This window comes from Bufo bufo, chromosome 3, assembly GCF_905171765.1.
Source record: "Bufo bufo chromosome 3, aBufBuf1.1, whole genome shotgun sequence".
NCBI lineage: Eukaryota > Metazoa > Chordata > Amphibia > Anura > Bufonidae > Bufo > Bufo bufo.
Genome location: NC_053391.1, coordinates 462,286,883 through 462,312,805, shown reverse-complemented (window position 1 = coordinate 462,312,805; position 25,923 = coordinate 462,286,883). Strand labels below are relative to the sequence as shown.

General features: G+C 45.8%; 1 protein-coding gene and 1 long non-coding RNA gene across 4 annotated transcripts in view; one reads left to right on the top strand and one right to left on the bottom strand.

The window, feature by feature from the left end:
• Nucleotides 1-25,923, bottom strand: part of TUBGCP3 (tubulin gamma complex associated protein 3) — a 151,348-nt gene that overhangs the window by 18,674 nt on the left and 106,751 nt on the right. For all 3 annotated transcript variants that reach the window (XM_040425207.1, XM_040425208.1, XM_040425210.1), the window contains 2 exons: nt 23,546-23,614; nt 5,185-5,320 (listed from right to left, as the gene is read on the bottom strand). In XM_040425207.1, the coding sequence (XP_040281141.1) occupies nt 5,185-5,320; nt 23,546-23,614 (205 nt within the window). The remainder of the gene's footprint in view (nt 1-5,184; nt 5,321-23,545; nt 23,615-25,923) is intronic.
• Nucleotides 742-25,923, top strand: LOC120995782. Its single transcript, XR_005777666.1, has 3 exons — nt 742-753; nt 8,446-8,450; nt 25,810-25,923. It is a non-coding gene; the product is annotated as an uncharacterized LOC120995782 (long non-coding RNA).

The following is a 25,923-nucleotide window of genomic DNA, read 5'->3' as shown; positions in this document are numbered from 1 at the left end:
TGTGTTTGCGACTTTTTAAATGCCATTGCGCCTAAACAGGCACAAGTGGCATTTCTATGTCGCCCTCGACACTTTCCCAAGAAGGGAGTGTGGCGAGGGTAGGTCCCATATTCCCATATTTATCTTTTTTATGCTAGTTTTCACTTTAGGTGCACAGACTGCCAAAGGATGCTCCTAATTTATGACCAACAGTAGCCTAGTCCCCTCCTTACCACTTTTCAATGTCCCTGAGAAATAAAACGTTAAAATTTCTAGTGCAAATATGGTATGCTCCAACATGTATGCATTTATTTGCCAGAAAACTGGTGCAAAAAATAATTTAAGAAATTCACTCCGAAGTGCATCATCTCATCTGTGTAAGGCATGTACGGTCTGTGAACCTCAGGGATTCAGCACTGCAACAAAAACAGGGGCAGATACGGGCAGCTTTCCCTGATTTCATCTAAAAAAGTCCAATATTCTGTGCTAATTTCATAATACCTTTTTAGCAGTCCGAGCTGTCTACACTATGCAATAAGCTCCAGAGCTCCACCTAGTGGTGGCTGCAGGCAGCTAGAATTCCATCATGTAATTCTGCTTGTGTGAATTTAAATGGTTTTCCAGTAGTTTATTACTATACAGTTTGAGGAGCCTTTTTGTTTTTTAAAAGAATTTAAATTTCACACAAGCAGAATTATATGATAAAGTCAATATTCACCTCACCAACCCCTTCCACTGCCACTCCAACACTTCACTCTCCCTCACCAGCTTCCTGTTCCTCCTGTCCTTTTGATACGCAGGAAACACCTGAACAGCCAATCACGAACTGCGTGGGCTATCATGCAGCAAATCAAATGCAGTCTAACCAAGTGACTGCTGCAGCCAATCATTAGCCTCTGTGGTCTAGCGTTATACAAGCAGACAACATCCCCAAGGTGGCTAGACAGCATGTGATCAGCTGTATGGAAGTGTATGGAGACTAGTGGGGAGACCACTGGCAGCACTGAAGTAATGGGGGATGGAAGAGACAAGTATTTTTTTGTTTTACTGCAAAGCTTTTTGAAACAAAATTTTGTACCCTGGACAACCCACTTAAAGATGTGTTAAAACGTAATACAAAATGTGCTGTTAAAAGGCGGACACCACGCATGACTAGTCTGGGGCAGAAAATCCAATTTGATGCAGAATTTGCAGCTGCAGATTTCGGTGGATAAATGATGCAGATCTGCCACCGACTTCACCCTCTGTGTTGCACAGAGTCAGATCCGCAGCATAAACTGATAGGCTTCAAATTTTAAAAAAGTGTGCTGTGGAAAATCCATTGAGTTAATGCCATGTCCATACTCTAAGTTTTATAAATCACATATGCATAATGTAGAAAAATCTGAAAAAGGTACATTTTATAGTAATAAAAAAAGGCACTTTTTTATCATGCATTACAACTAGCTGATCCTACCTAACAGGATCATGAGCCCCATTTACTAATGGTATTTAATGTACTTTGCTGTATTTAGTCTTCATTAAATTGCTTTGTTGGCTGTGACATAAATTGTATTTAAGTGCGCTAAGAATTCACACTCAAAATAGGAGGCCTTTTAACTCTTTTGGGATGTCCCCACAACAGGTCCATGACCTACTTAAAAGCATTTTCTAACACTCTTGTCTACATACAGATTTCCTGAAACCCTACATGACTAAAATATGTGATCTAATAAATAAATAATAAAAAAACACTAAATGTCACCGCAGGTAAAGCAGTATCTGGGTAAATCTTTTTCACATCTGCAGTGTGTTACGATGCAGGAGAATTGACCTGTGCAAACAGTGATCTGCTTCTGGCAATGATTCTGTACAGGGATAAGCGATCACAGTGGCGATCATTTGTCCCGATACAGAGGAGAGGACTGCTGCATGTAAATACAGCCATTGCCTCCGCTCATAGTGAGGCAATTATAGGGAATGTTCATTTGTTACCGTTAATTGCCCTACTAAAAGGGCCCTAAATTTTTCCCATGACTGGTTTAACCTGCCTTTAACCAGCTGAAAATCATCATTGGGGATATACCCCATGCGAAATATAGAGCACTAAGACGCCTACACAGCAAAGACCGGGACGCCGGCCTAAAGTCGGAAGTAACAACTACTCAGAAAAACCAGCTGAATAAAAAGGACAGGTAAGGCTACTTTCACACTAGCGTTCGGGGCTCCGCTTGTGAGTTCCGTTTGAAGGGGCTCACAAGCGGCCCCGAACGGATCCGTCCAGCCCTAATGCATTCTGAATGGATGCGGATCCGCTCAGAATGCATCAGTCTGGCTCCGTTTGTCCTCCGCTCAGCAGGCGGACACCTGAACACAGCTTGCAGCGTTCAGGTGTCCGCCTGGCCGTGCGGAGGCAAACGGATCCGTCCAGACTTACAATGTAAGTCAATGGGGACGGATCCGTTTGAAATTGACACAGTATGGCTCAATTTTCAAACGGATCCGTCTCCCATTGACTTTCAATGTAAAGTCAAAACGGATCCGTTTGCATTATCATGAACAAAAAAAAAAAAAAAAAAATTTTTTTTATTTTTTTTGTTCATGGTAATGCAAACGGATCCGTTCTGAACGGATCTAAGCGTTTGCATTATAGGTGCGGATCCGTCTGGGCACATACCAGACGGATCCGACCTAAACGCTAGTGTGAAAGTAGCCTAAGCCCACAAGCGTGGGTTATTGGTACTGATTTCAAACTTACATCTTACAAAGAGATAACAATACAGTGCCTATATAGAGAACTACTGCATGTGAATATTGCATAAAGACTTTCGTAACGTTGTCTTCTGAATGCGAATGTAATCGGAACTTTGTGTGGAAAAATCTTTCCGAAGATCTTTCTGAAAATAATTTTTTCGACAATCCTTGAAAAAATATGAATATAGATGCATGCAGAGACTCTTATGAAAAATCGAGTATATAACAATCAGTAAATGCATGGACTGTAGTGATTATAAGCACAAAGAGATAGTAATACAGTGCTTATATAGAGAACTATTGCATGCTTTTTTTTGCATAAAGACTCTCTTAGTGTTTTTCGTATGTGAATATAACCGGAATTTGATGCGAAAAATCTTTCAGAATTTTTTTTTTTTTCGAAAGATTATTTTCGGCAATCTCCGAAAATTTAAATAGTTTTTTTCCGAATATTTATTATCGGTAATTCTGGAAAAACCTGTACATGTATGAATTGTAGCGACACAGAGTGCGATTTGCATGATGATACCTTGTTGTTAGGATCTGCAATCGAATGTACAGAGACTCCACTGTATATCATTGCAGGCCCACCCGTCATTGAAAATACTCAGAGCATCTTATTAGTTTAGGATACCTATTAGTATCTGTAATAAGTTGATCTGAACAATATAGGAGTAACTACAATCATTGTTTAATTCAATTTTATTTGTATTTTATTATATTTTATCAAACGTAGTCACAATAAATTGTTTCAACTCCGTGGGGCTCCGCATGTTTGAGTGTGCCAATCCTACATTGACTGTAATGGGATATCAACTGGATTTCATTACAAATCCGATACAAACACATCTGTCTCACCAGATATGTTTTTTTGATTGCCTGCTCGCTGTGGGCTTAAAGAGGACCTTTCACCAGAATAAAACATCTAAACTAACTATACAGACATGTAGAGCGGCGCCCAGGGATCCCCCTGCCCTTACTGTTATCCCTGGGCGCCGCTCCGTTCTCCGGTTATAGCCTCTGGTATCTTCATAGTTAGGCAGCGCTCAGCTCATAGCCTGAGAGGTTTTTTTTTCTCTCAGGCTATGAGCTGAGCGCCGCGATTGGCCAGCGCTACAGCATGGGAGAATGAGACGCCGGCAGGTTCCACTGGGTGGAGCCTAACTATGAAGATACCGGAGGCGATAACCGGAGAACGGAGCGGCGCCCAGGGATAACAGTAAGGGCAGGGGGATCCCTGGGCGCCGCTCTACATGTCTGTATAGTTAGTTTAGATGTTTTATTCTGGTGAAAGGTCCTCTTTAAGGCTTATTTCACATGAGCGATATGGAAATTATTTATTAATTTTTTCACTGACCCACTGACTTGAATGGATCAGTCCTACATCAAAAAATGGAAAATATAGAAAATGCTGAACGGAAAGATGGTGAGTGTGCATCTATCCATTAAGATTAATGGCAATAGAGGGGTGTGGAGTATTGGTGGTCCACCGTTTTCGATACCTCCTGGCGCAATAACACTACCTCAAGTAGTTGGAGACAATTATTTTTATCTTCTCCCTAGAGACCAAAAGGATTAGCCATTGAAATTCAACATGCCCAACCTTTCCTTCCCACTACATTATCTGTCGGGGCAAAGTCAGGACAACTCCATACACATGACATAGACTGGCCAGTTTTGGTATGATCACAAGAGCATTTTGTGGAACCCAAATAAAAAAGGCTGAGGCTACACCTCCGATTCCTACCATGAGTCTGCACACTGGTTAGCCTCATTCAAAGGAGCTGAGCAGTGTGTGTGGCAACCCGACGAAAAACGTTGCAAGACAGATCAAGGGCTTTATAAAATAAAGCGCCCATCGCCTCACAAGGGGAGGCGGTTTTGAGGTTTTTCACGCTGATTCTGATGTGGTTTGAGCATCACAATCAGAAAACGTGTGAACCAGGCCTAATATTGATATTATGGTCTGTTGTGTCTGTGAGCAAATAAAGTGGAAAAAAGCAAATAGTGAAGCTTACAGCAGGAAATTGCATCATTTCTATAGAGAAAATTAGCTACCGTTACATGTTAATAGCTGCAAATATAAGAAGCAGATCTGGGCAAAGGCAAGAGACTGCCCTTAAATTTATTTAAAGGGGTTTTCGCACATTAGACATTTGTGGCATCGGCATCTCCATCTCTACGATTCCCCTCTTCCTAAAGTGGGCTAAAAAAAATTAAGAATTAAATTGTTTAATCACTAAACGTCTGTCCTGTGGCTTTATTCTAGTGTGACAAGGTGGGGGCATAAATCATGGTAAACTTCTACAAGACCACCCTCACGTTTCCCTTGTGCCGATCACACAACATATGCTTCAATTTGAAGAAAGATATGTTGTTCACCATTCAGATATTTCATTGCAAAGCAAATATGAGAGCAGCTAATAATTATCCAGGTCTTACATCTTCACAAGCATGTTTTCTGTATCATACCTGGCATACTTTTCAGTAATTTTGCATTGCACATATGCCCTTTCCAAATGTCGGTGAGAATGTATTCCATCCTCTTGGCACGCCACAGAAAGTTGAACACTCGGAGATAATGACTCATGCACTCTCTGGTAAATACCTGGATTTAAATACAGAAAGAAAGGGGGGATGATTTCAGGTGTGCTACCCAGGACAGCTATTAAATTACCTGTCTTTATAATAATAAAAAAGCATTAAAAAGTTATAAAATTAAGACATGCATAATTTCAAGTACTGCACTGGCATAATTTTGATGCAGCCACGTGGTGTCTGCCTCCCGTTGTTTTCAATGGGAGGCCACGACTCAGGCCGGAGGCTTAAAAACACAATCAGGTACCGTTTGCGGCCGTAGTGGGTGTCTGCTCGTGGCTTAACTCCATTCAAGGGAGCTAAACCATGAGCGGGCCCACAGCTTTCAGAAGTGATCAACCATGACATGTTAATGGGCCCTAAAGATTATAACCTAAACGTTTATCATCCCCCACCCCCCCATAACCTACAAAAGAAAATTAAGAGACATTAGTGATCATGTGAATAAGAAAGTGTCAGCAGAAAAGACTTAAAGGGGTTGTCCAGCTTTCAAGCAATTCTCAGAGAACCTGTGATGAGCCACTTGGGGATACATCACCACTGCGGACAGTCATTGGCTTCAGCGGCACACATAGCCCCCATCTGTTCCATAACTTTACAAGCTGGGACCTGAGTGCATCAAACCTAGCAATAGGCTGAAGTAGTCAGAACCGAGCTGTAGAAAATGTAAGGATGTTTCTCTTAAAGGGAACTTATCACCCTGAAAATGTAAGCTACGGGCACCGTGTTGTAGAATATTAGAAGCTGAGCAGAATAATATATAGTTATGTGAGAAAAGATTCAGTATAACTTGTATTTTATACATTTCATTTCCTGCTTATTCTGGGCTTTGACGTGAAGGAGGCGGTCCTATCAGTGATTGACAGCCTTCCCTCTATGACTGTGCATACAGAGAGCTGTCAATCACTGACAGGACCGCCTCCTTCACGTCAAAGCCCAGAATGAGCAGGAAATTAGGTGTATAAGATACAAGCTTTAGTGAACCTTTTCACACCAATCTATATATATCAACCTGCTCAGCTTCACCTGCGCTATATCCTGCTGCCTGCAGCTCAGACACCATGTACAACATGACAGGTTCCCTTTAACAGGTCTGGTGCAGAGGGATGCCCAAAAGTGTTTGAAAGATGGACACCCTTTTAAAGGGTTTTCCAGTATTTTAAAGTGACGGCCTCTACTATGGATAGGCCATCAATATTCGATAAGTGGGGGTCCAGTACCCAGCCTCACCATTCAGCTGTTCCTGGGTAGCTGGTTCAATTTAATGGTAGCACTAGCAGCGATGCGGTAAAAAGCTCTGCCCATTACAGAGTGGCCAGAACGGTGTAGTTAGGTTTCTGGAACAAAGCGACAACAGCTGATTGGCAGGGGTCGCAGGATGTCACTTTTCCGCCAATCAGATATTGATATCCTACCCGAAGAACAGTCCAGCAATATAAAAATCCTTAAAAACGTATGAATGCCCAAATCCCTTTCCAATATCTAATGCAGGGACTGACTTTTCCTTCTTACCCTTCCCTACTGATCAGCCCGACCAGGGTTCATTTAAGCAGAATAGGACAATACTGTTTTGTATGAGTCTGGCTCCAGCGTCTGGGGTCTCTTTATGCTAGAAATCAGCTGTAGTCACATTTTACAAAGACTCTGGCATTAAACAAGGCCAAGAACGCAGTTCTAGGATCCTAATTGCAGGTTGTCCTTAGTGACGCCCAGGGAGGCGGGGTGTTTTCCCTTTAAAATTTGGCGCTCACGCGGCCATCCTAGCACTGATGCTCTTACCCGAGTGTCATTGCACCAGGCAGTGACTGGTCTATAATGTATTTATAGTGCGCCTTACAGTAATGAGCTCCTGATGAAGTGCCCACCATATATAGACACGGAAATGCGTTGAGCCGGATGTATTGATTGCCTTACAGCAGTTGAGGCACACTGACAGGTGGCAGTTAGCCGCGTTTGAATGGCAGTGAACGCCATCTTCTAGACTACTGTATATCATAGGCACGCTAATTCTGCTCTATGATACTCATCTGAAGGCACACCATTGACTCCTTTGAGTCAGCCATCAGAGTTCTTTTAGTCTAGTGGAGGTGTGTTCAATGGATCGTGAGTTATTAAGTGGAGGTTCATACTAGCGTTTGCGCACCACTTGATCCATTGTTTCTGCTGTGAGGTTTTGTATATTGACTCATTAGCCACACAGCAGGCACATCTCTTTAAGCCTGTTGGTTAATACTGGTGGGGTTACACCCTATGCTTTTATTATTTATTATCAATTAAAGATTTATTATTTCGATTTTTTACCGTTCCTATCGGGCTAGTCAAGTGTGTAGTATTCCAGGAACGTATACCGTTACACCCTCTTAGTGTTAGTTTGTTACTTCTAGTAAATCTACCCTAATTTACAGCAGGTTGTAGCGACAGAAGCATATACTGTATTATCAGCACTCACTGCAACAAATGTGCTGGAGGAGGGTGAGCGGGCAGCATGGAAGAAGAAGAAAATCAAAGAGGTTCCTCCCTGTACAGATGGATCATCCCAGGTATGTTGTCTTCCTCCATATCAATCAGAGAGCATACTTGCTCTGTCACTCATAATGGAGACCAGTTTTTTGCTTTGTTTTTTTCCAGAAAAGAAGTGAAAAGATGAGCATTTGCTCATATAATCACTCATCCACATCTAATTAGCTGTTCATCCCCTCAAATGCTGCTGTCAATGCATACATGGGACATATCATGTACTAAAAACTGAATAAAAAGCAATAAAAAAAAAGGCAATCAAAACTACAAGTTCCCCTGCAAAAAACAATCCCTCACACAGTAATGCCTCATGCACACAGCCGTATCAGATTTTCTTTCCGCAAGCATCTCACATTTTCCCTTTCAGCAGGTCCTACACTGTGTTAGAAATGCCTATTCTTGTCCGCAAAACGGACAAGAATAGGACATGGTTTTTTTTTTGTTCTTTTTTCAGGGCTGTGGAACAGACATATGGAGGCAGACAGCACATAGCGTAGTGTCCACATGTTTTATAGCCAGATTGAAATGAATTGGTCCAAATCCATACAATGTTATCCACCATGTACGGCAGAGGTTTGGATTTTAAAGATGGTACCAGTTCATGACATAAGATGACAGGTGATGTCACGACAGCTGTGTTACGCAGTGGACACTAGCGGGCAGTGTCTATGATCAGAGATAACTCCAACCGCTGACAATTAAACCCTCACATGCCAAGGTCAATATAAAGATAGCCAAAAGGCACAGGGTTCCCTCTGTTCCCTGATCAAAGCAAGCTAGCCAATTCACAACATTTTAAAGTGGATGTCTCATGAAAACGATTTTAGCCTTTATAAACTCCTGCGTCTGGGACCTGAGAGTTGCTAAGAGTGGACTTGGCTGGCCATGTATAGCATGGTCACCCTTTCATTTCATTTGGCAACACAAAACCCATGTGGATGGAGGAAACTTCTCTTGGTCATGATACTCAATTGCTGGGGCAGCTATTTTTATTATTATTTTATTTTTTTAGAGATACAGTCTGCCTAACACTGAAACTAGTTCAAATGTATTCCATACAAGAGGTCTTGTATATTGCATAGGAAATAAATTGTTAGGGATATTTATTATAAGGGATCTTGTATATTGTAAGGAACCTCTGAACATCCAAGAAATTTGAGGAAATATGACCAAGATGATAGTGGCTATAATATGCATGCACAAAGACATACATACCGTACAAGTATCATGTGGATATCACTAATCTACAATATACACAAGCAAATTCATTCACCATAAAAATGGAGCAGCCTCTTCTTAAATGTGCATACAAATTAGATCAGACCTCAGTGCAAACATCCTCAAGTAAAAAGATACCACTTGCTCCTTGAACAAAGCGATATAATAGGTTCATTAAGTAAAATACAGATTTTATGCAATAAAACGCTTGGAACAATAAACCAGCTATTTTCTAATCAAATCTAATGAATCCTTCATCATATTTTATTTTAAATAGTACAAATATGATAGTACTTAAATGCATTTTACAGTGCCTTGCAAATTATTTCAAATTAGTTGATAGTCTATGAATAATGGAGCACAATGAATGAACTGTTTCATTAAGGACATGCTTAGATGTGAAAGGGAACAAATGAATTATCACATATATAAGGATTGCATTAAATAAAAGCCATTTATCTGCAGATTACCAATTTAGACCTAGTGAGATTGTAACTGGAGTATTCACAGATGCCAAGTGATGGCTTGAATCACAAGTTCCGTATAGAAAAAGAAGCAGAGCCGTAGAAAGAACATTCTGTGCAATACAATGTCTTGTGTAAATATTCATAAAATATTGAAAATGTATTACTGCAAATCTACTGAAGTATTTTTACTGTTCCCACAATTTCCATGAAATGGGAATTTAGCTATGATCAGCGGAGAATCTGAGGCTTGCATTTAAAGGGGTTGTGTCACTTCAGCAAATGGCATTTATCATGTAGACAAATAGAACACATTAGTAAGTGCTTTGTACAGTCCTGATCAAAAGTTTAAGACCACTTGAAAAATGGCAAAAAATCATATTTAGCATGGCTGGATCTTAACAAGGTTCCAAGTAGAGCTTCAACATGCAACAAGAAGAAATGGGAGTGAGACAAAACATTTTTTGAGCATTCAATTTAGGCCTCTTTCACACTTGCGTTGTCCGGATCCGGCGTGTACTCCACTTGCCGGAATTACACGCAAGTGTACTGAAAGCATTTGAAGACGGATCCGTCTTCAAAATGCTTTCAGTGTTACTATGGCACCCAGGACGCTATTAAAGTCCTGGTTGCCATAGTAGGAGCGGGGGAGCGGTATACTTACAGTCCGTGCGGCTCCCCGGGGCGCTCCAGAATGACGTCAGAGCGCCCCATGCGCATGGATGACGTGCCATGCGATCACGTGATCCATGCGCTTGGGGCGCTCTAACGTCACTCTGGAGCGCCCCGGGAGCCGCACGGACGGTAAGTATGCTGCTCCCCCGCTACACTTTACCATGGCTGCCAGGACTTTAGCGTCCCGGCAGCCATGGTAACCATTCAGAAAAAGCTAAACGTCGAATCCGGTAATGCGCCGAAACGACGTTTAGCTTAAGGCCGGATCCGGATCAATGCCTTTCAATGGGCATTAATTCCGGATCCAGCCTTGCGGCAAGTGTTCAGGATTTTTGGCCGGAGCAAAAAGCGCAGCATGCTGCGGTATTTTCTCCGGCCAAAAAACGTTCCGTTCCGGAACTGAAGACATCCTGATGCATCCTGAACGGATTTCACTCCATTCAGAATGCATTAGGATAAAACTGATCAGGATTCTTCCGGCATAGAGCCCCGACGACGGAACTCTATGCCGGAAGAAAAGAACGCAGGTGTGAAAGAGCCCTTAGGCCCCTTTCACACGAGCGAGTATTCCGCGCGGATGCAATGCGGGAGGTGAACGCATTGCACCCGCACTGAATACTGACCCATTCATTTCTATGGGGCTGTGCACACGAGCGGTGATTTTCACGCATCACTTGTGCGTTGCGTGAAAATCGCAGCATGCTCCTCTTTGTGCGTTTTTCACGCAACGCAGGCCCCATAGAAGTGAATGGGGTTGCATGAAAATCGCAAGCATCCGCAAGCAAGTGCGGATGCGGTGCAATTTTCACGCATGGTTGCTAGGTGACAGTCTATAAACTGTATTATTTTCCCTTATAACATGGTTATAAGGGAAAATAATAACATTCTGAATACAGAATGCATAGTAGGTGATCAATTGAGGGTTAAAAAAAAAAAAAAAAATTAACTCACCTTCTCCTCTTGTTGGCGTAGTTCTCCCGGTCTTTAGTTCTTTAAAAGATGAACTATCGGCTAAAGGACCTTTGGTGACGTCAGATCACATGCTCCAATCACATGGTACATCACCGTGGTGATGGACCATGTGATTGGAGCATGTGATCTGACGTCACCACAGGTCCTAGCCGATAGTTCATCTTTTGAGAAGTAAAGAATAGACCGGGATCTACGCGAACAAGAGGAGAAGGTGAGTTAATTTTTTTATTTTTTTTTAACCCTCAATTGATCACCTACTATGCATTCTGTATTCAGAATGTTATAATTTTCCCTTATAACCATGTTATAAGGGAAAATAATACAATCTACAGAACACCTAACCCAAGCCCGAACTTCTGTGAAGAAGTTCGGGTTTGGGTACTCGTGCGGAAAAATCGTGGGTGTTCCCGCAACGCCCGTGTGAAAGAGGCCTTAATGAAAACAACGAATAAACTGAAACAGGCTGTTTTTCAGCTGATCAAACGTTTAGGACCACACCTCCAAAAAACCACTAAACCCCCCCAAAACAGAAATCCAACTTCCAAACATGAACTCAGTAGCACCGCCGTTATTGTTTATCACTTAAAAAATCAGTTTCGGCATGCTTGATGCAAGCGTTTCCATGAGGTGAGTGGGAACATTTCTCCAAGTGGTGAAGACGGCCGCACGAAGGCTGGAACTGTTGTCCATTTTTGTAAACTTCCCTTGCCATCCATCCCCAAAGGTTCTCAATTGGATTTAGATTGGATTTAGATCAGGGGAACACGCAGGATGGACCAAAAGAGTGATGTTATTCTCCTGGAAGAAGTCCCTTGTCCTGCGGGCATTGTGTACTGTAGCGTTGTCCTGTTGAAAAACCCAGTCGTTACCACACAGACGAGGGCCCTCAGTCAACAGGAATGCTCTCTGCAACATCTGGACATAGCCAGCGGCCGTTTGACGCCCCTGCACTTCCTGAAGCTCCATTGTTCCACTGAAGGAAAAAGCACCCCAGACCATTATGGCGCCCCCTCCACTGTGGGGCGTAGAAAACATCTCAGGTGGGATCTGCTTGTCATGCCAGTAACGTTGGAAACCATCAGGACCATCAAGGTTACATTTTTTCTCATCACAGAATAAAACTTTCTTCCACCTTTGAATGTCCCATGTTTGGTGCTCTCTTGCAAAGTCCAAATGAGCAGTTCTGTGGCGTTCAAGGAGACGAGGTCTTTGAAGACGTTTTTTGTTTTTGAAGCCCTTCAGTCTCAGATGCCGTCTGATGGTTATGGGGCTGCAGTCAGCACCAGTAAGGGCCTTAATTTGGGTCAAGGATCGTCCAGTGTCTTGACGGACAGCCTCCGGCTCAGTGCAGATGAAATTTTTTTGGGTCTTCCACTTGACTTTTCTATTCCATAACCCTCAGGATCATTTGAGAAATTGCAAATGACTGTCTTACTGCGTCCCACCTCAGCAGCGATGGCGCGCTGTGAGAGACCCTGCTTATGCAGTTCAACAACCTGACCACGTTCAAAAAAGGGAGAGTTTTTTTTGCCTTTGCCATCACAACGTGTGACTAACTGACAGAAAATGACAATGAATCCACATCTTTGCACAGATTTGGCCTTTTAAAAGGCATGTGGTCCTAAACTTTGGATCAGCTGAAAAACAGCCTGTTTCAGTCTAATCGTTATTTTCAATTAATTGAATGCTCAAAAAATGTTTTGTCTCACTCATTTCTTCTTGTTGCATGTTGAAGCTCTACTTGGAACCTTGTTAAGATCCAACAATGTAAAATATGATTTTTTGCCATTTTTCAAGTGGTCTTAAACTTTTGATCAGGACTGTATTAAAAAGGGGTTGTCTCACTTCAGCAAATGGCATGTATCATGTCGACAAAGGTAATACAAGGAACTTACTAATGTATTGTGATTATCCATATTGCCTCCTTTTCTGGCTTGATTCATTTTTTCATCAAATTATACACTGCTCGTATCCAGGGTATATGACCACCCTGCAATCCATCTGTGGTGGTCATGCTTCCAAGAAAAAGCACAGGCCTCTCTGGTGACTGGAGTGTGCATAGGCCAGCACTTTTTTCTACAGAGTGAAAGCACAGCCACCTCTGATGGATTCGCTGAGTGGTCGTAACTCCTGGATGCGTGCAATGTACAAAAAGTGAGGCAATATGGACAAACACAATACATTAGTAAGTGCCTTGTATTGACTTTGTCTAATACAGGCATGCTCAACCTGCGGCCCTCCAGCTGTTGTAAAACTACAACTCCCACAATGCCCTGCTGTAGGCTGATAGCTGTAGGCTGTTCGGGCATGCTGGGAGTTGAAGTTTTGCAACAGCTGGAGGGCCGCAGGTTGAGCATGCCTGGTCTAATACATGCCATTTGCTGAAGTGAGACACCCCCTTTAAGACCAAATTTTTTACGGTATCACTTCTTTTTAGGAGAAGGGACCCTTGTCCCTGGCATGCACAGTCACCCTCCACTGAAATGAACACATGCATGCTCGCCCTTTTGCAAACTGTGACCTGGATCCTTAGTTCTCAGTATAGTGGGGCTTTGAGTTCAGATGCAGTACATGCAATAAAATGAAAGGCTATGAACACCCTTGACAGGAAAAACAATGATTTTAAAATGTCAGTGGTTACATGCTACAATCTGCAGTCTTTATTATTTCATTCATTTTCAGACCCCTTGATATTCAGCTTGCAACTGCCTTGTTTGTGCTTTCCTATCTACAGCCTGTGTAAGCTGTCCTCATTGGATCTTCTCAGACCCTACACTCTGCTGCTAAGGGCTACAAGGCGACGCTGTCACGGCCACAATCACAGAGTAGCGGTGATCCCACAGAAATGAATGGGATCCCTGCTCAAGTCCCAAGAAATCCAACACTGCTGGAGTTCGAGAAAGGAGGGGAAAGCAGAGAGAGACACAAAAATAGGAGAAGTGTTCTGACAGAAGCACGTCACAGCCAGGGAGGAAAAAAAGCTCACCTTCTCTGATGGGACAGCTCACAGCCAGCGAGAAGGAGACGACCCATGAGAAAAGCTGGCATCTCTTCCTCCCTGTATCGATACTATCTATTAGGCTACCGGGTGCAAAACCAGCACACCAGGGCAATAGAGAAGCCAATATAAAAAAAAAATGACAGCCATGATATATACTAATAATGCCCTAAAGTGCCGGGCAGAGGTCGCACTATATTTTTTCCAGAAGAGTAAAAATACTCCTCCGACCATTTTTGAGGAGTATTTTTACCCGAGGAGGAGTACGAAATTTGCAGTAATGCAAATACATAATATATAGGCCTACACAAGGATACTGTAGCCTACATGTTTTTTTGCTGGACTTTGCAGGATGGAAAAAACATGATACACTACACTTTCCCATCCTGCCAAGTACTTTTTTTTTTTTCACTATGGAACTCCTAAATTCGGTCCACAGAGCTCTATGAGGACTTTTTTTTGCGGGACAAACTGTCATTTTTATTGGTAGCATTTTTGAGTTACGTATGACTTTTTGATCACTGTTATAAAAAAAAAATTTGAGAGGGGGAAAAAACTGTGAATCATGTGTTTTTAATTTATTTTCTGTTACAGTGTTCACCGCACAGGAATTTTTAAAAAATATTTTAATATATTTCAGAAATTTTCGGACGCAACTATACCTGATATTATTTTTTTTTTTATTGTTTATATATTTTTATACGTAAAATTGGGAAATAGGCATGATTTAAACTGGAATTCACCCTGCCTTGTGCACAGCTTAGCAGGGAGCTTACCATGGCAATCTGCCATGGTAACCGATTGGAGACCCACAATTTCACTGCATCCCTCTGCCTTAGGCAGAATGTACACGGCCGTGGAATACGGCCGTGAGCAGTCTGTGGTATCCAGGCCTGGCATCATGCTGAGAGCAGGAGCGCACGGTGTCATTTGTTGAAGTGCGCTTCAGGCCGCCACTGCACTACAGTAATACACTCGTATAGATCATATCAGTGTATTACTGTAGTGCATATAACCGTGATCAAACAGTCATACGTAACTCAAAAATGCTACCAATAAAAACTACTGTTTGTCCCGCAAAAAAAAAGTCCTCATAGAGCTCTGTGGACCGAAGTTATGGCTGTCAGAAAATGGTGATACAAAGGGAATTAGAATTTAGGAGTTCCATAGTGTGCATATGGATGTGCCGGCTGTATAATACAGTAGACACCTGGCCGCAATTGAAGGGAACAGTGATCATGCAGAACCCCGTCATGTAACATTTCTGATGCCATGATCAACACAGATTGCGGCATCTGTTAGGTAAGGCTTACCTAACAGATGCCGCAATCTGTGTTGATCATGGCATCAGAAATGTTACATGACGGGGTTCTGCATGATCACTGTTCCCTTCAATTGCGGCCAGGTGTCTACTGTATTATACAGCCGGCACGTGCCACGTATGGAGCGGGCTCACCGCAGCAGCCCACTCCATACATTACCTCAGCGACCGTGAGGTACTGGTACGTCATGGCAGCTGAAGGGGTTTAAACTGCCAGGTTTTGTTCACATTTGCTGCTCTGATTTCTCTCATGTGGTGTTGTCACGTAGGCTTAGTGAAGATCTGAGATTAGAACACAGGAAGTGGATATAGGTGAATCTGGTTACTTGAATGTACATGTGATTTCTATGATGACACTGCACCCGACAGAAATAAAGAGACATAGCATCATTGTCAGAATCTCTCTTCAGGCTTTGGACCTGTAACTTCAATCCATCATATCTCTGCAAAGAAGATATTAAAATATAACGTACACATATTAGAGTCCCTAACAAAAGGGTTGTACAAGTTATTTTTATCAATGACCTATCCTCAGGCCAACGCTGTCTTCTCTTCATTGTTTACCTGCTCACCGTTGCAACAGCAGCAGCGAGCAGGTGTAATTACACCTAAGCCGTCCCATTCCTTTCAATTGGATGGCTCATTCCTATACAAGAGTCTACATGAGCCATTTGCTGAAGTGAGAAAACCCCTTTTATTCTGTTCTGGAAGGTATTCTTCAGCACACTACTGTGTGCATGGACCCAAACCTCAAGTGTAGCCTTTAGCAGGTCATGTTGTCAGAATTTACATAGTATTGCGCAGATAATACAACTGATGGCACTTGCTGTGATTCAGTGAAGTCCCAGAGCTTTAGAAATGGCTTGAGGCCTTCTCCATGTCAATAATCGATATAATTTATGACTTTATTGATCCTGCATGTAACTACTGCTGACAAGGTGGCATAACAAGGTATTTCTATGACAGGGAAGTCAAACATCTTAAAGGGGTTTTCCCTTTACACAAAAACAACTAACACCAGTATTCAACCTCACTGCATTATATAAGTCAGATGATGAAGCTCTGAATGTATTTTAACCCCTCCAGAGTAAACGCAATCTGTAACCTGCACCTTCTGTTTACATCCTGGTGCTGGACTCATGGGGAGTGTCTGAAGCATCAGGTCTCTGCGTCTCCTTCCCCTCCAAGTTCGAACATCACAGATCCAAGCCTGCTTGAAGCCCTGCTGGAATACCCTTGCCCTAAGAGATGGCATCATTACTGACACCACATCTACGTGGCAGAATCTGGAAGAATGAGCAGAACACCGCCCTCAGAGTCAAGGTTGTTCATATTTTGTCTACAGGTCAGAGCCTTACAAATCTTGCCACGCCTCAGATGTAGACATGATGTCATCAGGACATGGAACCAACACAGTGGAAAATGTCACATGATTGCAATCGCGGACAACAACTGGCATTTTCTATTATGGTTGCGGCTATGTGCGGCCTTCAAATTGCAGAATGCACAAGGCTGGTATCTGTGTTTTGCGGATCCGCAAAACACTACGGCTGTCTGAATGAGGTCTTAGAAAGAGATAACGTGTAGTTTCCTGTCAATTTATGCTAAAAAAGGAGACTTTTGTATTACTTACCAGTAAAGTCTCTTTCTCGCTCTTCCTTGGGGGACACAGGAAACCATGGGGTATAGCTCTGCTCCCTAGGAGGCGTGACACTAAGTGAAAGCTGTAAGCCCCTCCTCCATCAGCTATACCCTTCAGCCTGGAGAAGAGACTGCCAGTTGCGTGTCCAAGTAGTGAAAGATAACCACCAACCGGAAAAAAGAACCGTCAAGCCCCAACGGGGGCAACCAAGCCGGAACCACAACTGTAAACCCAAATGAAGGGCGGGTGCTGTGTCCCCCAAGGAAGAGCGAGAAAGAGACTTTACTGGTAAGTAATACAAAAGTCTCCTTTTCTCGCCCATATTCCTTGGGGGACACAGGAAACCATGGGACGTTCCAGAGCAGTCCCAGAAGGGAGGGACCAGAACAAACTAGACCAACACCGGAGGCATCAATCAACTGCCGCCTGCAACACCAGACGGCCTAAAGCAGCGTCAGCCGACGCATGAGTATGCACCCTGTAGAACTTGGTGAAGGTGTGCAAGGAGGACCAAGTGGCCGCCTTGCAAATCTGCTCCGTAGAAGCCCGATTTCTCTGAGCCCAGGAAGCCCCGACCGCTCTAGTGGAATGAGCGGTAACACCGAGGGGCGGAACCTTGCCCTTGGCGAGATAAGCCTCAGTAACAGCCATCTTGACAAAACGGGCGATAGCAACTTTGGATGCCGCCAACCCTCTGCGCGACCCCTCCGGAACCACAAAGAGCGAGTCAGTACGCCTGAAAGAGCTGGTTACCTCCAGGTAAACCTTGAGCGCCCTGACAACGTCCAGGCGATGAAGTTCCCTCTCCCTAGGGTGGGAAGGGGAAGGACACAAAGAGGGGAGAACGATGTCCTCGTTCAGATGAAAGGCGGAGACCACCTTAGGAAGGAAGGAAGGGACCGGACGAAGAACTACCTTGTCCTGGTGGAACACTAGGAAAGGTTCCAGACAGGAGAGTGCAGCCAATTCGGACACCCTCCGAAGAGAGGTGACGGCTACAAGGAAAATAACCTTGCAGGACAGAAGTCGCAAGGAAACCGTCCGCAGAGGCTCGAAAGGAGAAGCCTGGAGCGCTGAGAGAACCAGGTTCAGGTCCCAGGGCGGTACCGGAGGCCGGTACGGGGGAACCGCGTGAGCCACGCCCTGAAGGAAGGTCTTGACAGGACCAAGGGGGGCCAGTGGGCGCTGAAACAAAATGGACAGCGCAGACACCTGACCCTTCAAAGAACTAAGACCCAGACCTTGGGCAAGTCCGCTCTGCAGGAAGGACAAAACGGTGGGGAGAGAAAAGCGGAGCGGAGGAATCCCCAGATCGGCACAGAACCCCAAATAGGTCCTCCAGGTCCTATAATAGATCCTAGAAGAGGACGGCTTACGGGCGCGGATCATGGTGCGGACGACGTCCGCAGAAAAACCCCTACGTGTCAGGACGGTGGTCTCAACAACCACGCCGTCAAACGTAGGGACCTTAAACGCGGGTGGAAGATCGGTCCCTGAGAGAGAAGATCTTCCCTGGCGGGCAGCGGCCAGGGCGCGTCTGCCAGGAGCAGCATGAGGTCGGCATACCAAGACCGGCGGGGCCAGTCCGGAGCGACCAGAATTACCGAGACGCCTTCCGCCGCGATCTTCCGAAGGACCTTGGGCAGGAGTGGGATGGGAGGGAATATGTATGGACGCGCGAAGCCTCGCCAAGGAAGAACGAGGGCGTCGGCTCCGCAAGCTCCCGGATCCCTGGCCCTGGACAGATAGGCGGGGACCTTGTGATTGAACTTGGAGGCCATGAGGTCCACGTCCGGTATGCCCCAACGAAGGCAAATGGCCTCGAATACCTCCGGGTGAAGAGACCACTCGCCGGGGTCGACAGTGGTGCGACTGAGGAAGTCCGCCGCCCAATTGTCCACCCCTGGAATAAAAATTGCCGATAGGGCCGGGACGTGGGCTTCCGCCCAACGGAGAATGCTGGAGACCTCCCTCATTGCAGCAGCGCTGCGAGTGCCCCCCTGGTGGTTTATGTACGCCACAGCCGTGGCGTTGTCCGATTGTACACGAACTGGATGACCCTTCAACAGATGAGTCCAGTGTCGTAGAGACAAAAGGGCCGCTCTCAGCTCCAGGACATTGATCGAGAGTTTGGACTCCAACGGAGACCAAATGCCCTGGACGGATCGGGGAGGAAACACGCCTCCCCAGCCCAAGAGACTGGCATCGGTTGTAACCACCAACCAGTTGAGTGGCAGAAAAGACCTGCCCAGAAGAGGGGACTGTAACCACCAGCGGAGAGATGACCTCACCGGAGGCGATAGATGGAAGGGATGATCCAGAGACTGCGGCGATTTGTCCCAGGAGGAGAGGATCGCCCGTTGGAGAGGGCGGGAGTGAAACTGCGCAAACGGGATCGCCTCGAAGCAGGCAACCATCTGCCCCAAGACCCGCATGCAGAAGCGGAAGGACGGTCGACGGTGGAGAAGGAGACCCCGAACCGCCCCACGGAGGATCAGACGTTTTTCCGAGGGAAGACGTACTTCCGCCGCTCCCGTGTCTAAAAGCATTCCCAGGAAGACCAGTTGTCTGGAGGGGGGAAGGGAGGACTTGGGGAAGTTGATGACCCAACCGAACCTCGTCAGAGTCTCTAGAGTGAGATCCACGCTGGCAACCGCTTGAGAAAGGGACGGAGCCTTGATGAGGATATCGTCCAAGTACGGTAGCAGAAAAACACCCCTGGAACGGAGTAAGGCCAAAACCGGGGCCAGGACCTTGGTGAACACCCGGGGGGCTGTTGCCAGCCCAAAGGGAAGGGCGACAAACTGGAAGTGGAGGTCCCCCACGGCGAATCGGAGGAAGCGATGGTGACACCGGGCTACCGGAACATGGAGGTAGGCATCCTGTATATCGATGGAAGACATGAAATCTCCCTGCTCCAGGGAAGCCACCGCGGAACGGAGGGACTCCATCCGAAACCGTCGAAGGAGGAGAAAACGGTTGAGCTTTTTGAGGTCCAAAATGGGCCGCATGGAACCTCCCTTCTTGGGAACTACAAAGAGGTTCGAGTAGAACCCTTGGAACCTTTCCTCTAGAGGAACGGGGGTAATCACCCCCCTGTCCAGTAAGGCTTGAACGGCCGCGGAGAACGCAACCGCGCGTTTCGGGTCCCGTGGCGGGCGGGAGCGAAAAAACCGATCTGGAGGGAAGGATGCAAATTCGATTTTGTATCCGGAGCACACAATTTCGAGGGCCCAGGCGTCGGAGACGTGAGCCAACCAGACGTCCCTGAAAAGGAGGAGCCGGCCCCCCACCCGGGTGGGTGGGGGCGCGCCTTCAGGCAGAGGATTGCTTTGCTGCGGGTGTGCGGGCAGCCTGCGGCTTGCGCCAGGAGGGCTGCGCCCGAAAAAACGGCTTCCTATGTTTGTCCTGGGGAGGAGCCGAAGCGGCAGCTGTGGTGGGAGCCCCAGAGGCCCTGCGGGAGGACCGAAAACGAGACGCACCAGGGCGTCCGCGGGGGGCGCCCCTGGCTTGAGGTTGAGGAAGATGGGTGCTTTTACCACCCGTGGCCTCCGAAATAAGTTCGTCTAGGCGGACCCCGAAAAGGCGGGAACCCGCAAACGGTAGCCCCGCCAAGGAACGTTTGGAGGCAGCGTCCGCTTTCCAAACCTTCAGCCAGAGCTCCCTCCTGACGGAAACTGCCAGGGCGGAGGAGCGTGCAATAAGGGCTCCCGCATCAAGGGAGGCCTCACAAACAAAATTCCCGGCCCGAACAATAAGCTGGGCCAAGGAACGCAGGTCCTGGATAGGGACGTCCGAGTCCAACTCCTGTTCCAGCTGCGCACCCCAAGCAGAAATTGCTTTCCCTGCCCAAGCAGAGGCAAAAACCGGTCTGAGAGCAGAACCGGAGGCAGCAAAAATGCCCTTAGAAAGGGTCTCCATGCGACGGTCCTCCGCTGACTGAAGAGAGGACCCGTCGGGAACAGGGATGGCCGTGTTCTTTGACAGCCGGGCCACAGGGGGGTCCACCTTGGGTGGGGAAGACCATGTGGCCACGACATCTGCTGGAAAAGGATAGCAAATGTCCAGCTTCTTGGGGTTGACAAAACGGGCGTCCGGGCGAGCCCAAGCCTTAGACACCACAGAGGAGAAATCAGAGTGGATTGGAAAGACCTTTGAGACCTGCCTGGGTCTGATAAATGAGACGCTAGCTGCGTCCGAGCTAGGGGGATCATCCTGCACCTTAAAGGTGTCACGAATATCAGAGATGAGTTGACCCATCGCTGAGGCTAGCTTGGACGGCAGGGCCGAGTCCATTTCCAAATCTGAAACCGCCAATTCACCTTCAGAGAGCGAATCCTTTGGAGAGGAGAGGCTCGTCTGGGTGCGCACGCGTGGCGGGGAGAGGGAGGCATCCGAGGAGGAGGCTCGCTCTACTCTAATACGCTTCTGAGAGTGCCTAGCTCGGGAGGGGTCACTAAAAGAGAGTGAACCCGCTGCAGCGGCAGAAGCGGTGGACCCGGAGGGCGCGACAGTAAGAGTGGCGTCCTGCGGGGTAGGCGGCCTGTCTATTAGGCGGCCCACGACATGAGTGAGGCTTTCCACGGCCTGGGACAGGGATCTAGCCCAGTCAGGCGGGTCAGAGGCAGCAGGGAGCGACACAGCGGGCGACTGAGGCTGCGGTGGAGCCCGGCATGCAGTACAGTGCGGATCAGACTGCCCCCGGGGAAAAGGTTCCCTACAAGCAGTACAGGCATGGTACCAAGGCTTGGCGGCTGCAGAAGGGTCTGACATGGTGGAACAAAGATGTTGCACTTAAAGTGGGAGACCCCAAGGAAAGAAACGGGGATAACACCCAAGCGACAGTACTGTGGCACGGAGGGGGTTAAAAGTCCTACCAGACCCGGATGATGCAAGCGGCAGCGGTAAGGGGAACAGACTGAGGAGGCTGTGGAGGAGAGGCAGCAGCACCGGCTTCGGATCGCACTGCAGAGAGGATTCCACGCAGCACTGTGCGATGAACCCGGAAGTAGCGGAGCGCATGTAGGAAGCTCCGCCCCCTCTCTGCCGCTCTGAAGCAGAGCCGCGCGCGCGCGGCAAAATGATTTTAACCCCCAAGGATCATGAAGTGCCGGCCTGAAATGGCGCCGTTCACGCCAAGAAAGCGGCCCCCTCCGCGCCTGGATGTGGCAGACGGCTTGCTTTTTTCCTGCAGCCGTCCCCTGAAGGTAGCGTCCCTGCCAAGGACCTGCCCAGATAAACTCCCCTGCCCGATAACGGTCCCGATATATGCCCGGGGGGGGGGGGGGGGGTGGCGCACGATGTAGCAGTGGCCATGTAGTAACAGTGGCCATGGGAGCCCAGGAGGCCTGTAGCAGCGGTGGGAGGGAGGAAGGGGAGGCTGGAGCAGCCTGTCTCACCATACGCTGTCTTCACCCTCAATCCATCCAGCGGGGTCGCCCCTTCAGCTCCTGGCACCGCAGTGGCAGGAAGCCGGGGGAGGGACTTGGCGTGCGGGCGACCCTGAGCTGGCGGGACGCAGGGGAGCGAGGCTGCCCTGGTCCACCTTGTCTTCTGTGGGGGAGGCGGCAGTGCGGAATTACCGGCACTGGCGCAACTCAACCCCGGGAGAAACGGAGGGGTCTAATGCGCCTCTGTTGTCCCTGTAAGTAGAAAAAACCGAATTAAAAACAACAAATAACGCAAAAATAAAAAATCATAGGAAAACAACCCTGCATAAGCAGGGGGTGTCTTGCCTCCTTGGACACTAAGCAAAAACTGGCAGTCTCTTCTCCAGGCTGAAGGGTATAGCTGATGGAGGAGGGGCTTACAGCTTTCACTTAGTGTCACGCCTCCTAGGGAGCAGAGCTATACCCCATGGTTTCCTGTGTCCCCCAAGGAATATGGGCGAGAAATTCCTCTTTAAACCTATCTCATAGATACAGGAGAAATGACAACATTGCTGAAGAAGTGTGTTGGACCTGCACAGACTTTTGGAATGAAAGGACTCTATAGAAGACTCAGTTCTCTTGGCTCCAATTTCCACTGGTGGTACCATTCTCCTTGTGAATTGTGCGTGTTCCCACACAGTCTGACACAGTCAGCACTGATAGGACAGTGTGAGCCTGTACAGGTACACTCCTTTGGCAAGCAGAAAGGTAATGCTCATTTATCTATTTATTCAAACATTGCAGGAGGAATAACAGAAGAACATTACAAAAAAAAAAAACTTCTTAGAAAACATGCTCCAGATTTTTTTTTATGGAGAATACAAACATTTACTAAAACTGACATGTCAAGAGAATGCATTAAAGATGATTTATTCCATCAGTGACAATCCGCCATATTATCCCTGCTGCAAAATCCCAAACAAGTTTCAGCCATCACAAATCAAGTGTTTTATGTCATGTGAACAGGATCAAGCTTTTTTTGCTATTATTTTGACTTACCGTGGCAATCGGTCCATCCACGTGATAATCTAAACTAAATACATCCCATCCAGTGTCTCCAGGCGAAACCTAGAAATGATGAGACATAAGATCTGTGATATATATTTAGTCTGAGCTCATAAATTTAGAGGGGGAAAAAAAAACACAAATGGAATAAAGGCGGAGATATAATATATGCAAATGAAACATAATGCAGTTAAAAAAACAAAACACTGCTTTTTAGGGGTTTATAGTGTTGTAGAAGTAAGGTTATAAACCCACCTCTAGGTTCCCATGCCCCCATGTAGTACAACTACTATATAATGCCCACAGAGTCCCATTAGAGCAATAAATACAGCTCTAGATATCATGTGAAAAGCAGATTCAGGAAGGGACTTTTTTCAAATTTAAAATTAGTTTCTCGCCCATATATTGCTAAAAATTTGCTTTACACCAGATTATTCCCCCGTTAGGAATAAGCCAATAGCACCTGACAACTAATAAGAAAGTTATTACAGTATAGGGGTTTTCTGATACTTCGATATTGATGACCTATCCTCAGGTTAGGTCATCAATATCAGATCGCTGGGGGTCCAACATCCATCACCACTAGCGATCAGCTGTCTGGAGCCAGCTACAGCTCAGCTCCAGTTTGCTTGAATGGGAGTTTAGCTGCAGTTCTGGCACAGTCACTGCACAGTGGATGGAGCATTTTGCTTCATCCACTGTTTAGTTTCCAGCACCTCCTCAAAACAGCTGATCGGCGGGGATGCAAGGTGTAGGACTCCCAAAGATCTGATATTGAGGATCTAATCTGGGGACAGGCACCAAAAAAAAAAAACTTTAAAGGGGTATTACCAACTTGAACATTTACAGCATATCCATAGTGCATGCAGTAAAAGTCTGATAGGTGCTGGACCCAGAGGTGGGACATGCCTCTATGTGGAGAATGGGGGTTCACAGACCAGCATCCATCAGACGTTCATGACAGATGCTCCATACACGCAGGGTGGGAATACCCCTTTAAATGTTGGAGGAGCATAAATGATAATATAAAATCAAAGTGGTGAATGTTCATGATCTATTCACAGTACAAAAGCAAAATAATGAAAGGGAAAAACCTTCTGTATTTTACATTTGTACAATCACTCAGTGTATCAATTCCAAGTAACATGAAATTATTAAAATGCTAGACGGTAAAAATCTTGAAAAAGCAAAGCTCTTTTTGTGTAACACAAAGCCTATTTTCTGCTATTAATTCCACCAAAACAGAATTTTTTTTATTATTTTTTTAAAGTATGTTCAAAAGCTCAGAACTGGAAGTCCAATTTAGATGGAAGGGAGGAAAATCTCAAATGCAAAAAAAAAAAAGCTGCCGGACAAAGACGCCGTATAAACAATATGCACTATACGCACGGGGGGAGCTGATTGGTCTTGTGACATATTTCAGTCTCCTTTTTGTTAACGGCCCGCCTGAGTTATTAGCTTGCGGGCACTCTCGATAACGAGAGAGTTTTATTTTAAAGAGGAGGCCTTGATTCTTATTTTGATTTTTTACAGTGCAGATGAATGTAATAAATAAGGTCTTCTTATTTCTCGTAAATGGCCCCATTTGAATCATGAAAAGAAAATTGAGGTTATTATGTGCTCTGTCTCGCAGCACTTTAGTTGCCAGCTCTAAGGATGTTTGTTTATTACTTTATATTGGCAAGGGAGGTATTGCTGAATTAAACACTAGAAATGTTTTACGATGCAGGCATTTGTATGCAATTGCCTAGGTATTAGTCTAGTGCATTTCCACACAGTAAAATACAAGAAAATTACATTTAATACATGGGTATTCTGCAAGACACACGGCCAATTATGCACCAAAAGACATCCTGTTTCTGTTAGTTTAATAAATACTTATTTTACTGCAAGTTTAGAACAAAATCATCCCGCCATAGCAGTGATAGGTGTACAATTTATCTGTTACAGTCACTGAAGCCCTGCTATAGATAGTGAACATTATAAGCTGGAGACACACCAGAAGGTAGCAATAAAGGTTCACCAATGGAAAAAGTTACATTTAAAAAAAGCCATAATTGAGACATGGAAGCAAGGAATGTTTTATATTATGGCAAAACTTCTGTTTACTAGTGACATTTCATTTTGGGGAGCATGCTACTTAAAGGGGTTTTCTGAGACTTTACTAGTACTACCAGAGGACAGGTCATCAGTATCTGATCGGTGGGGGGGTTTGACACCCGATCAGTTGTTTGAAAAGGCACTGACGCTCACAGTAGTGCTGTGACCTTCTCTCTGCTCCCCAAGCACAGTGTCATCCATTTGATAGTGGCTGTACTTGGTATTGCAGTTCAGCCCATTCACTTCAATAGGGCTGGGCTGTGCCTAGGCCA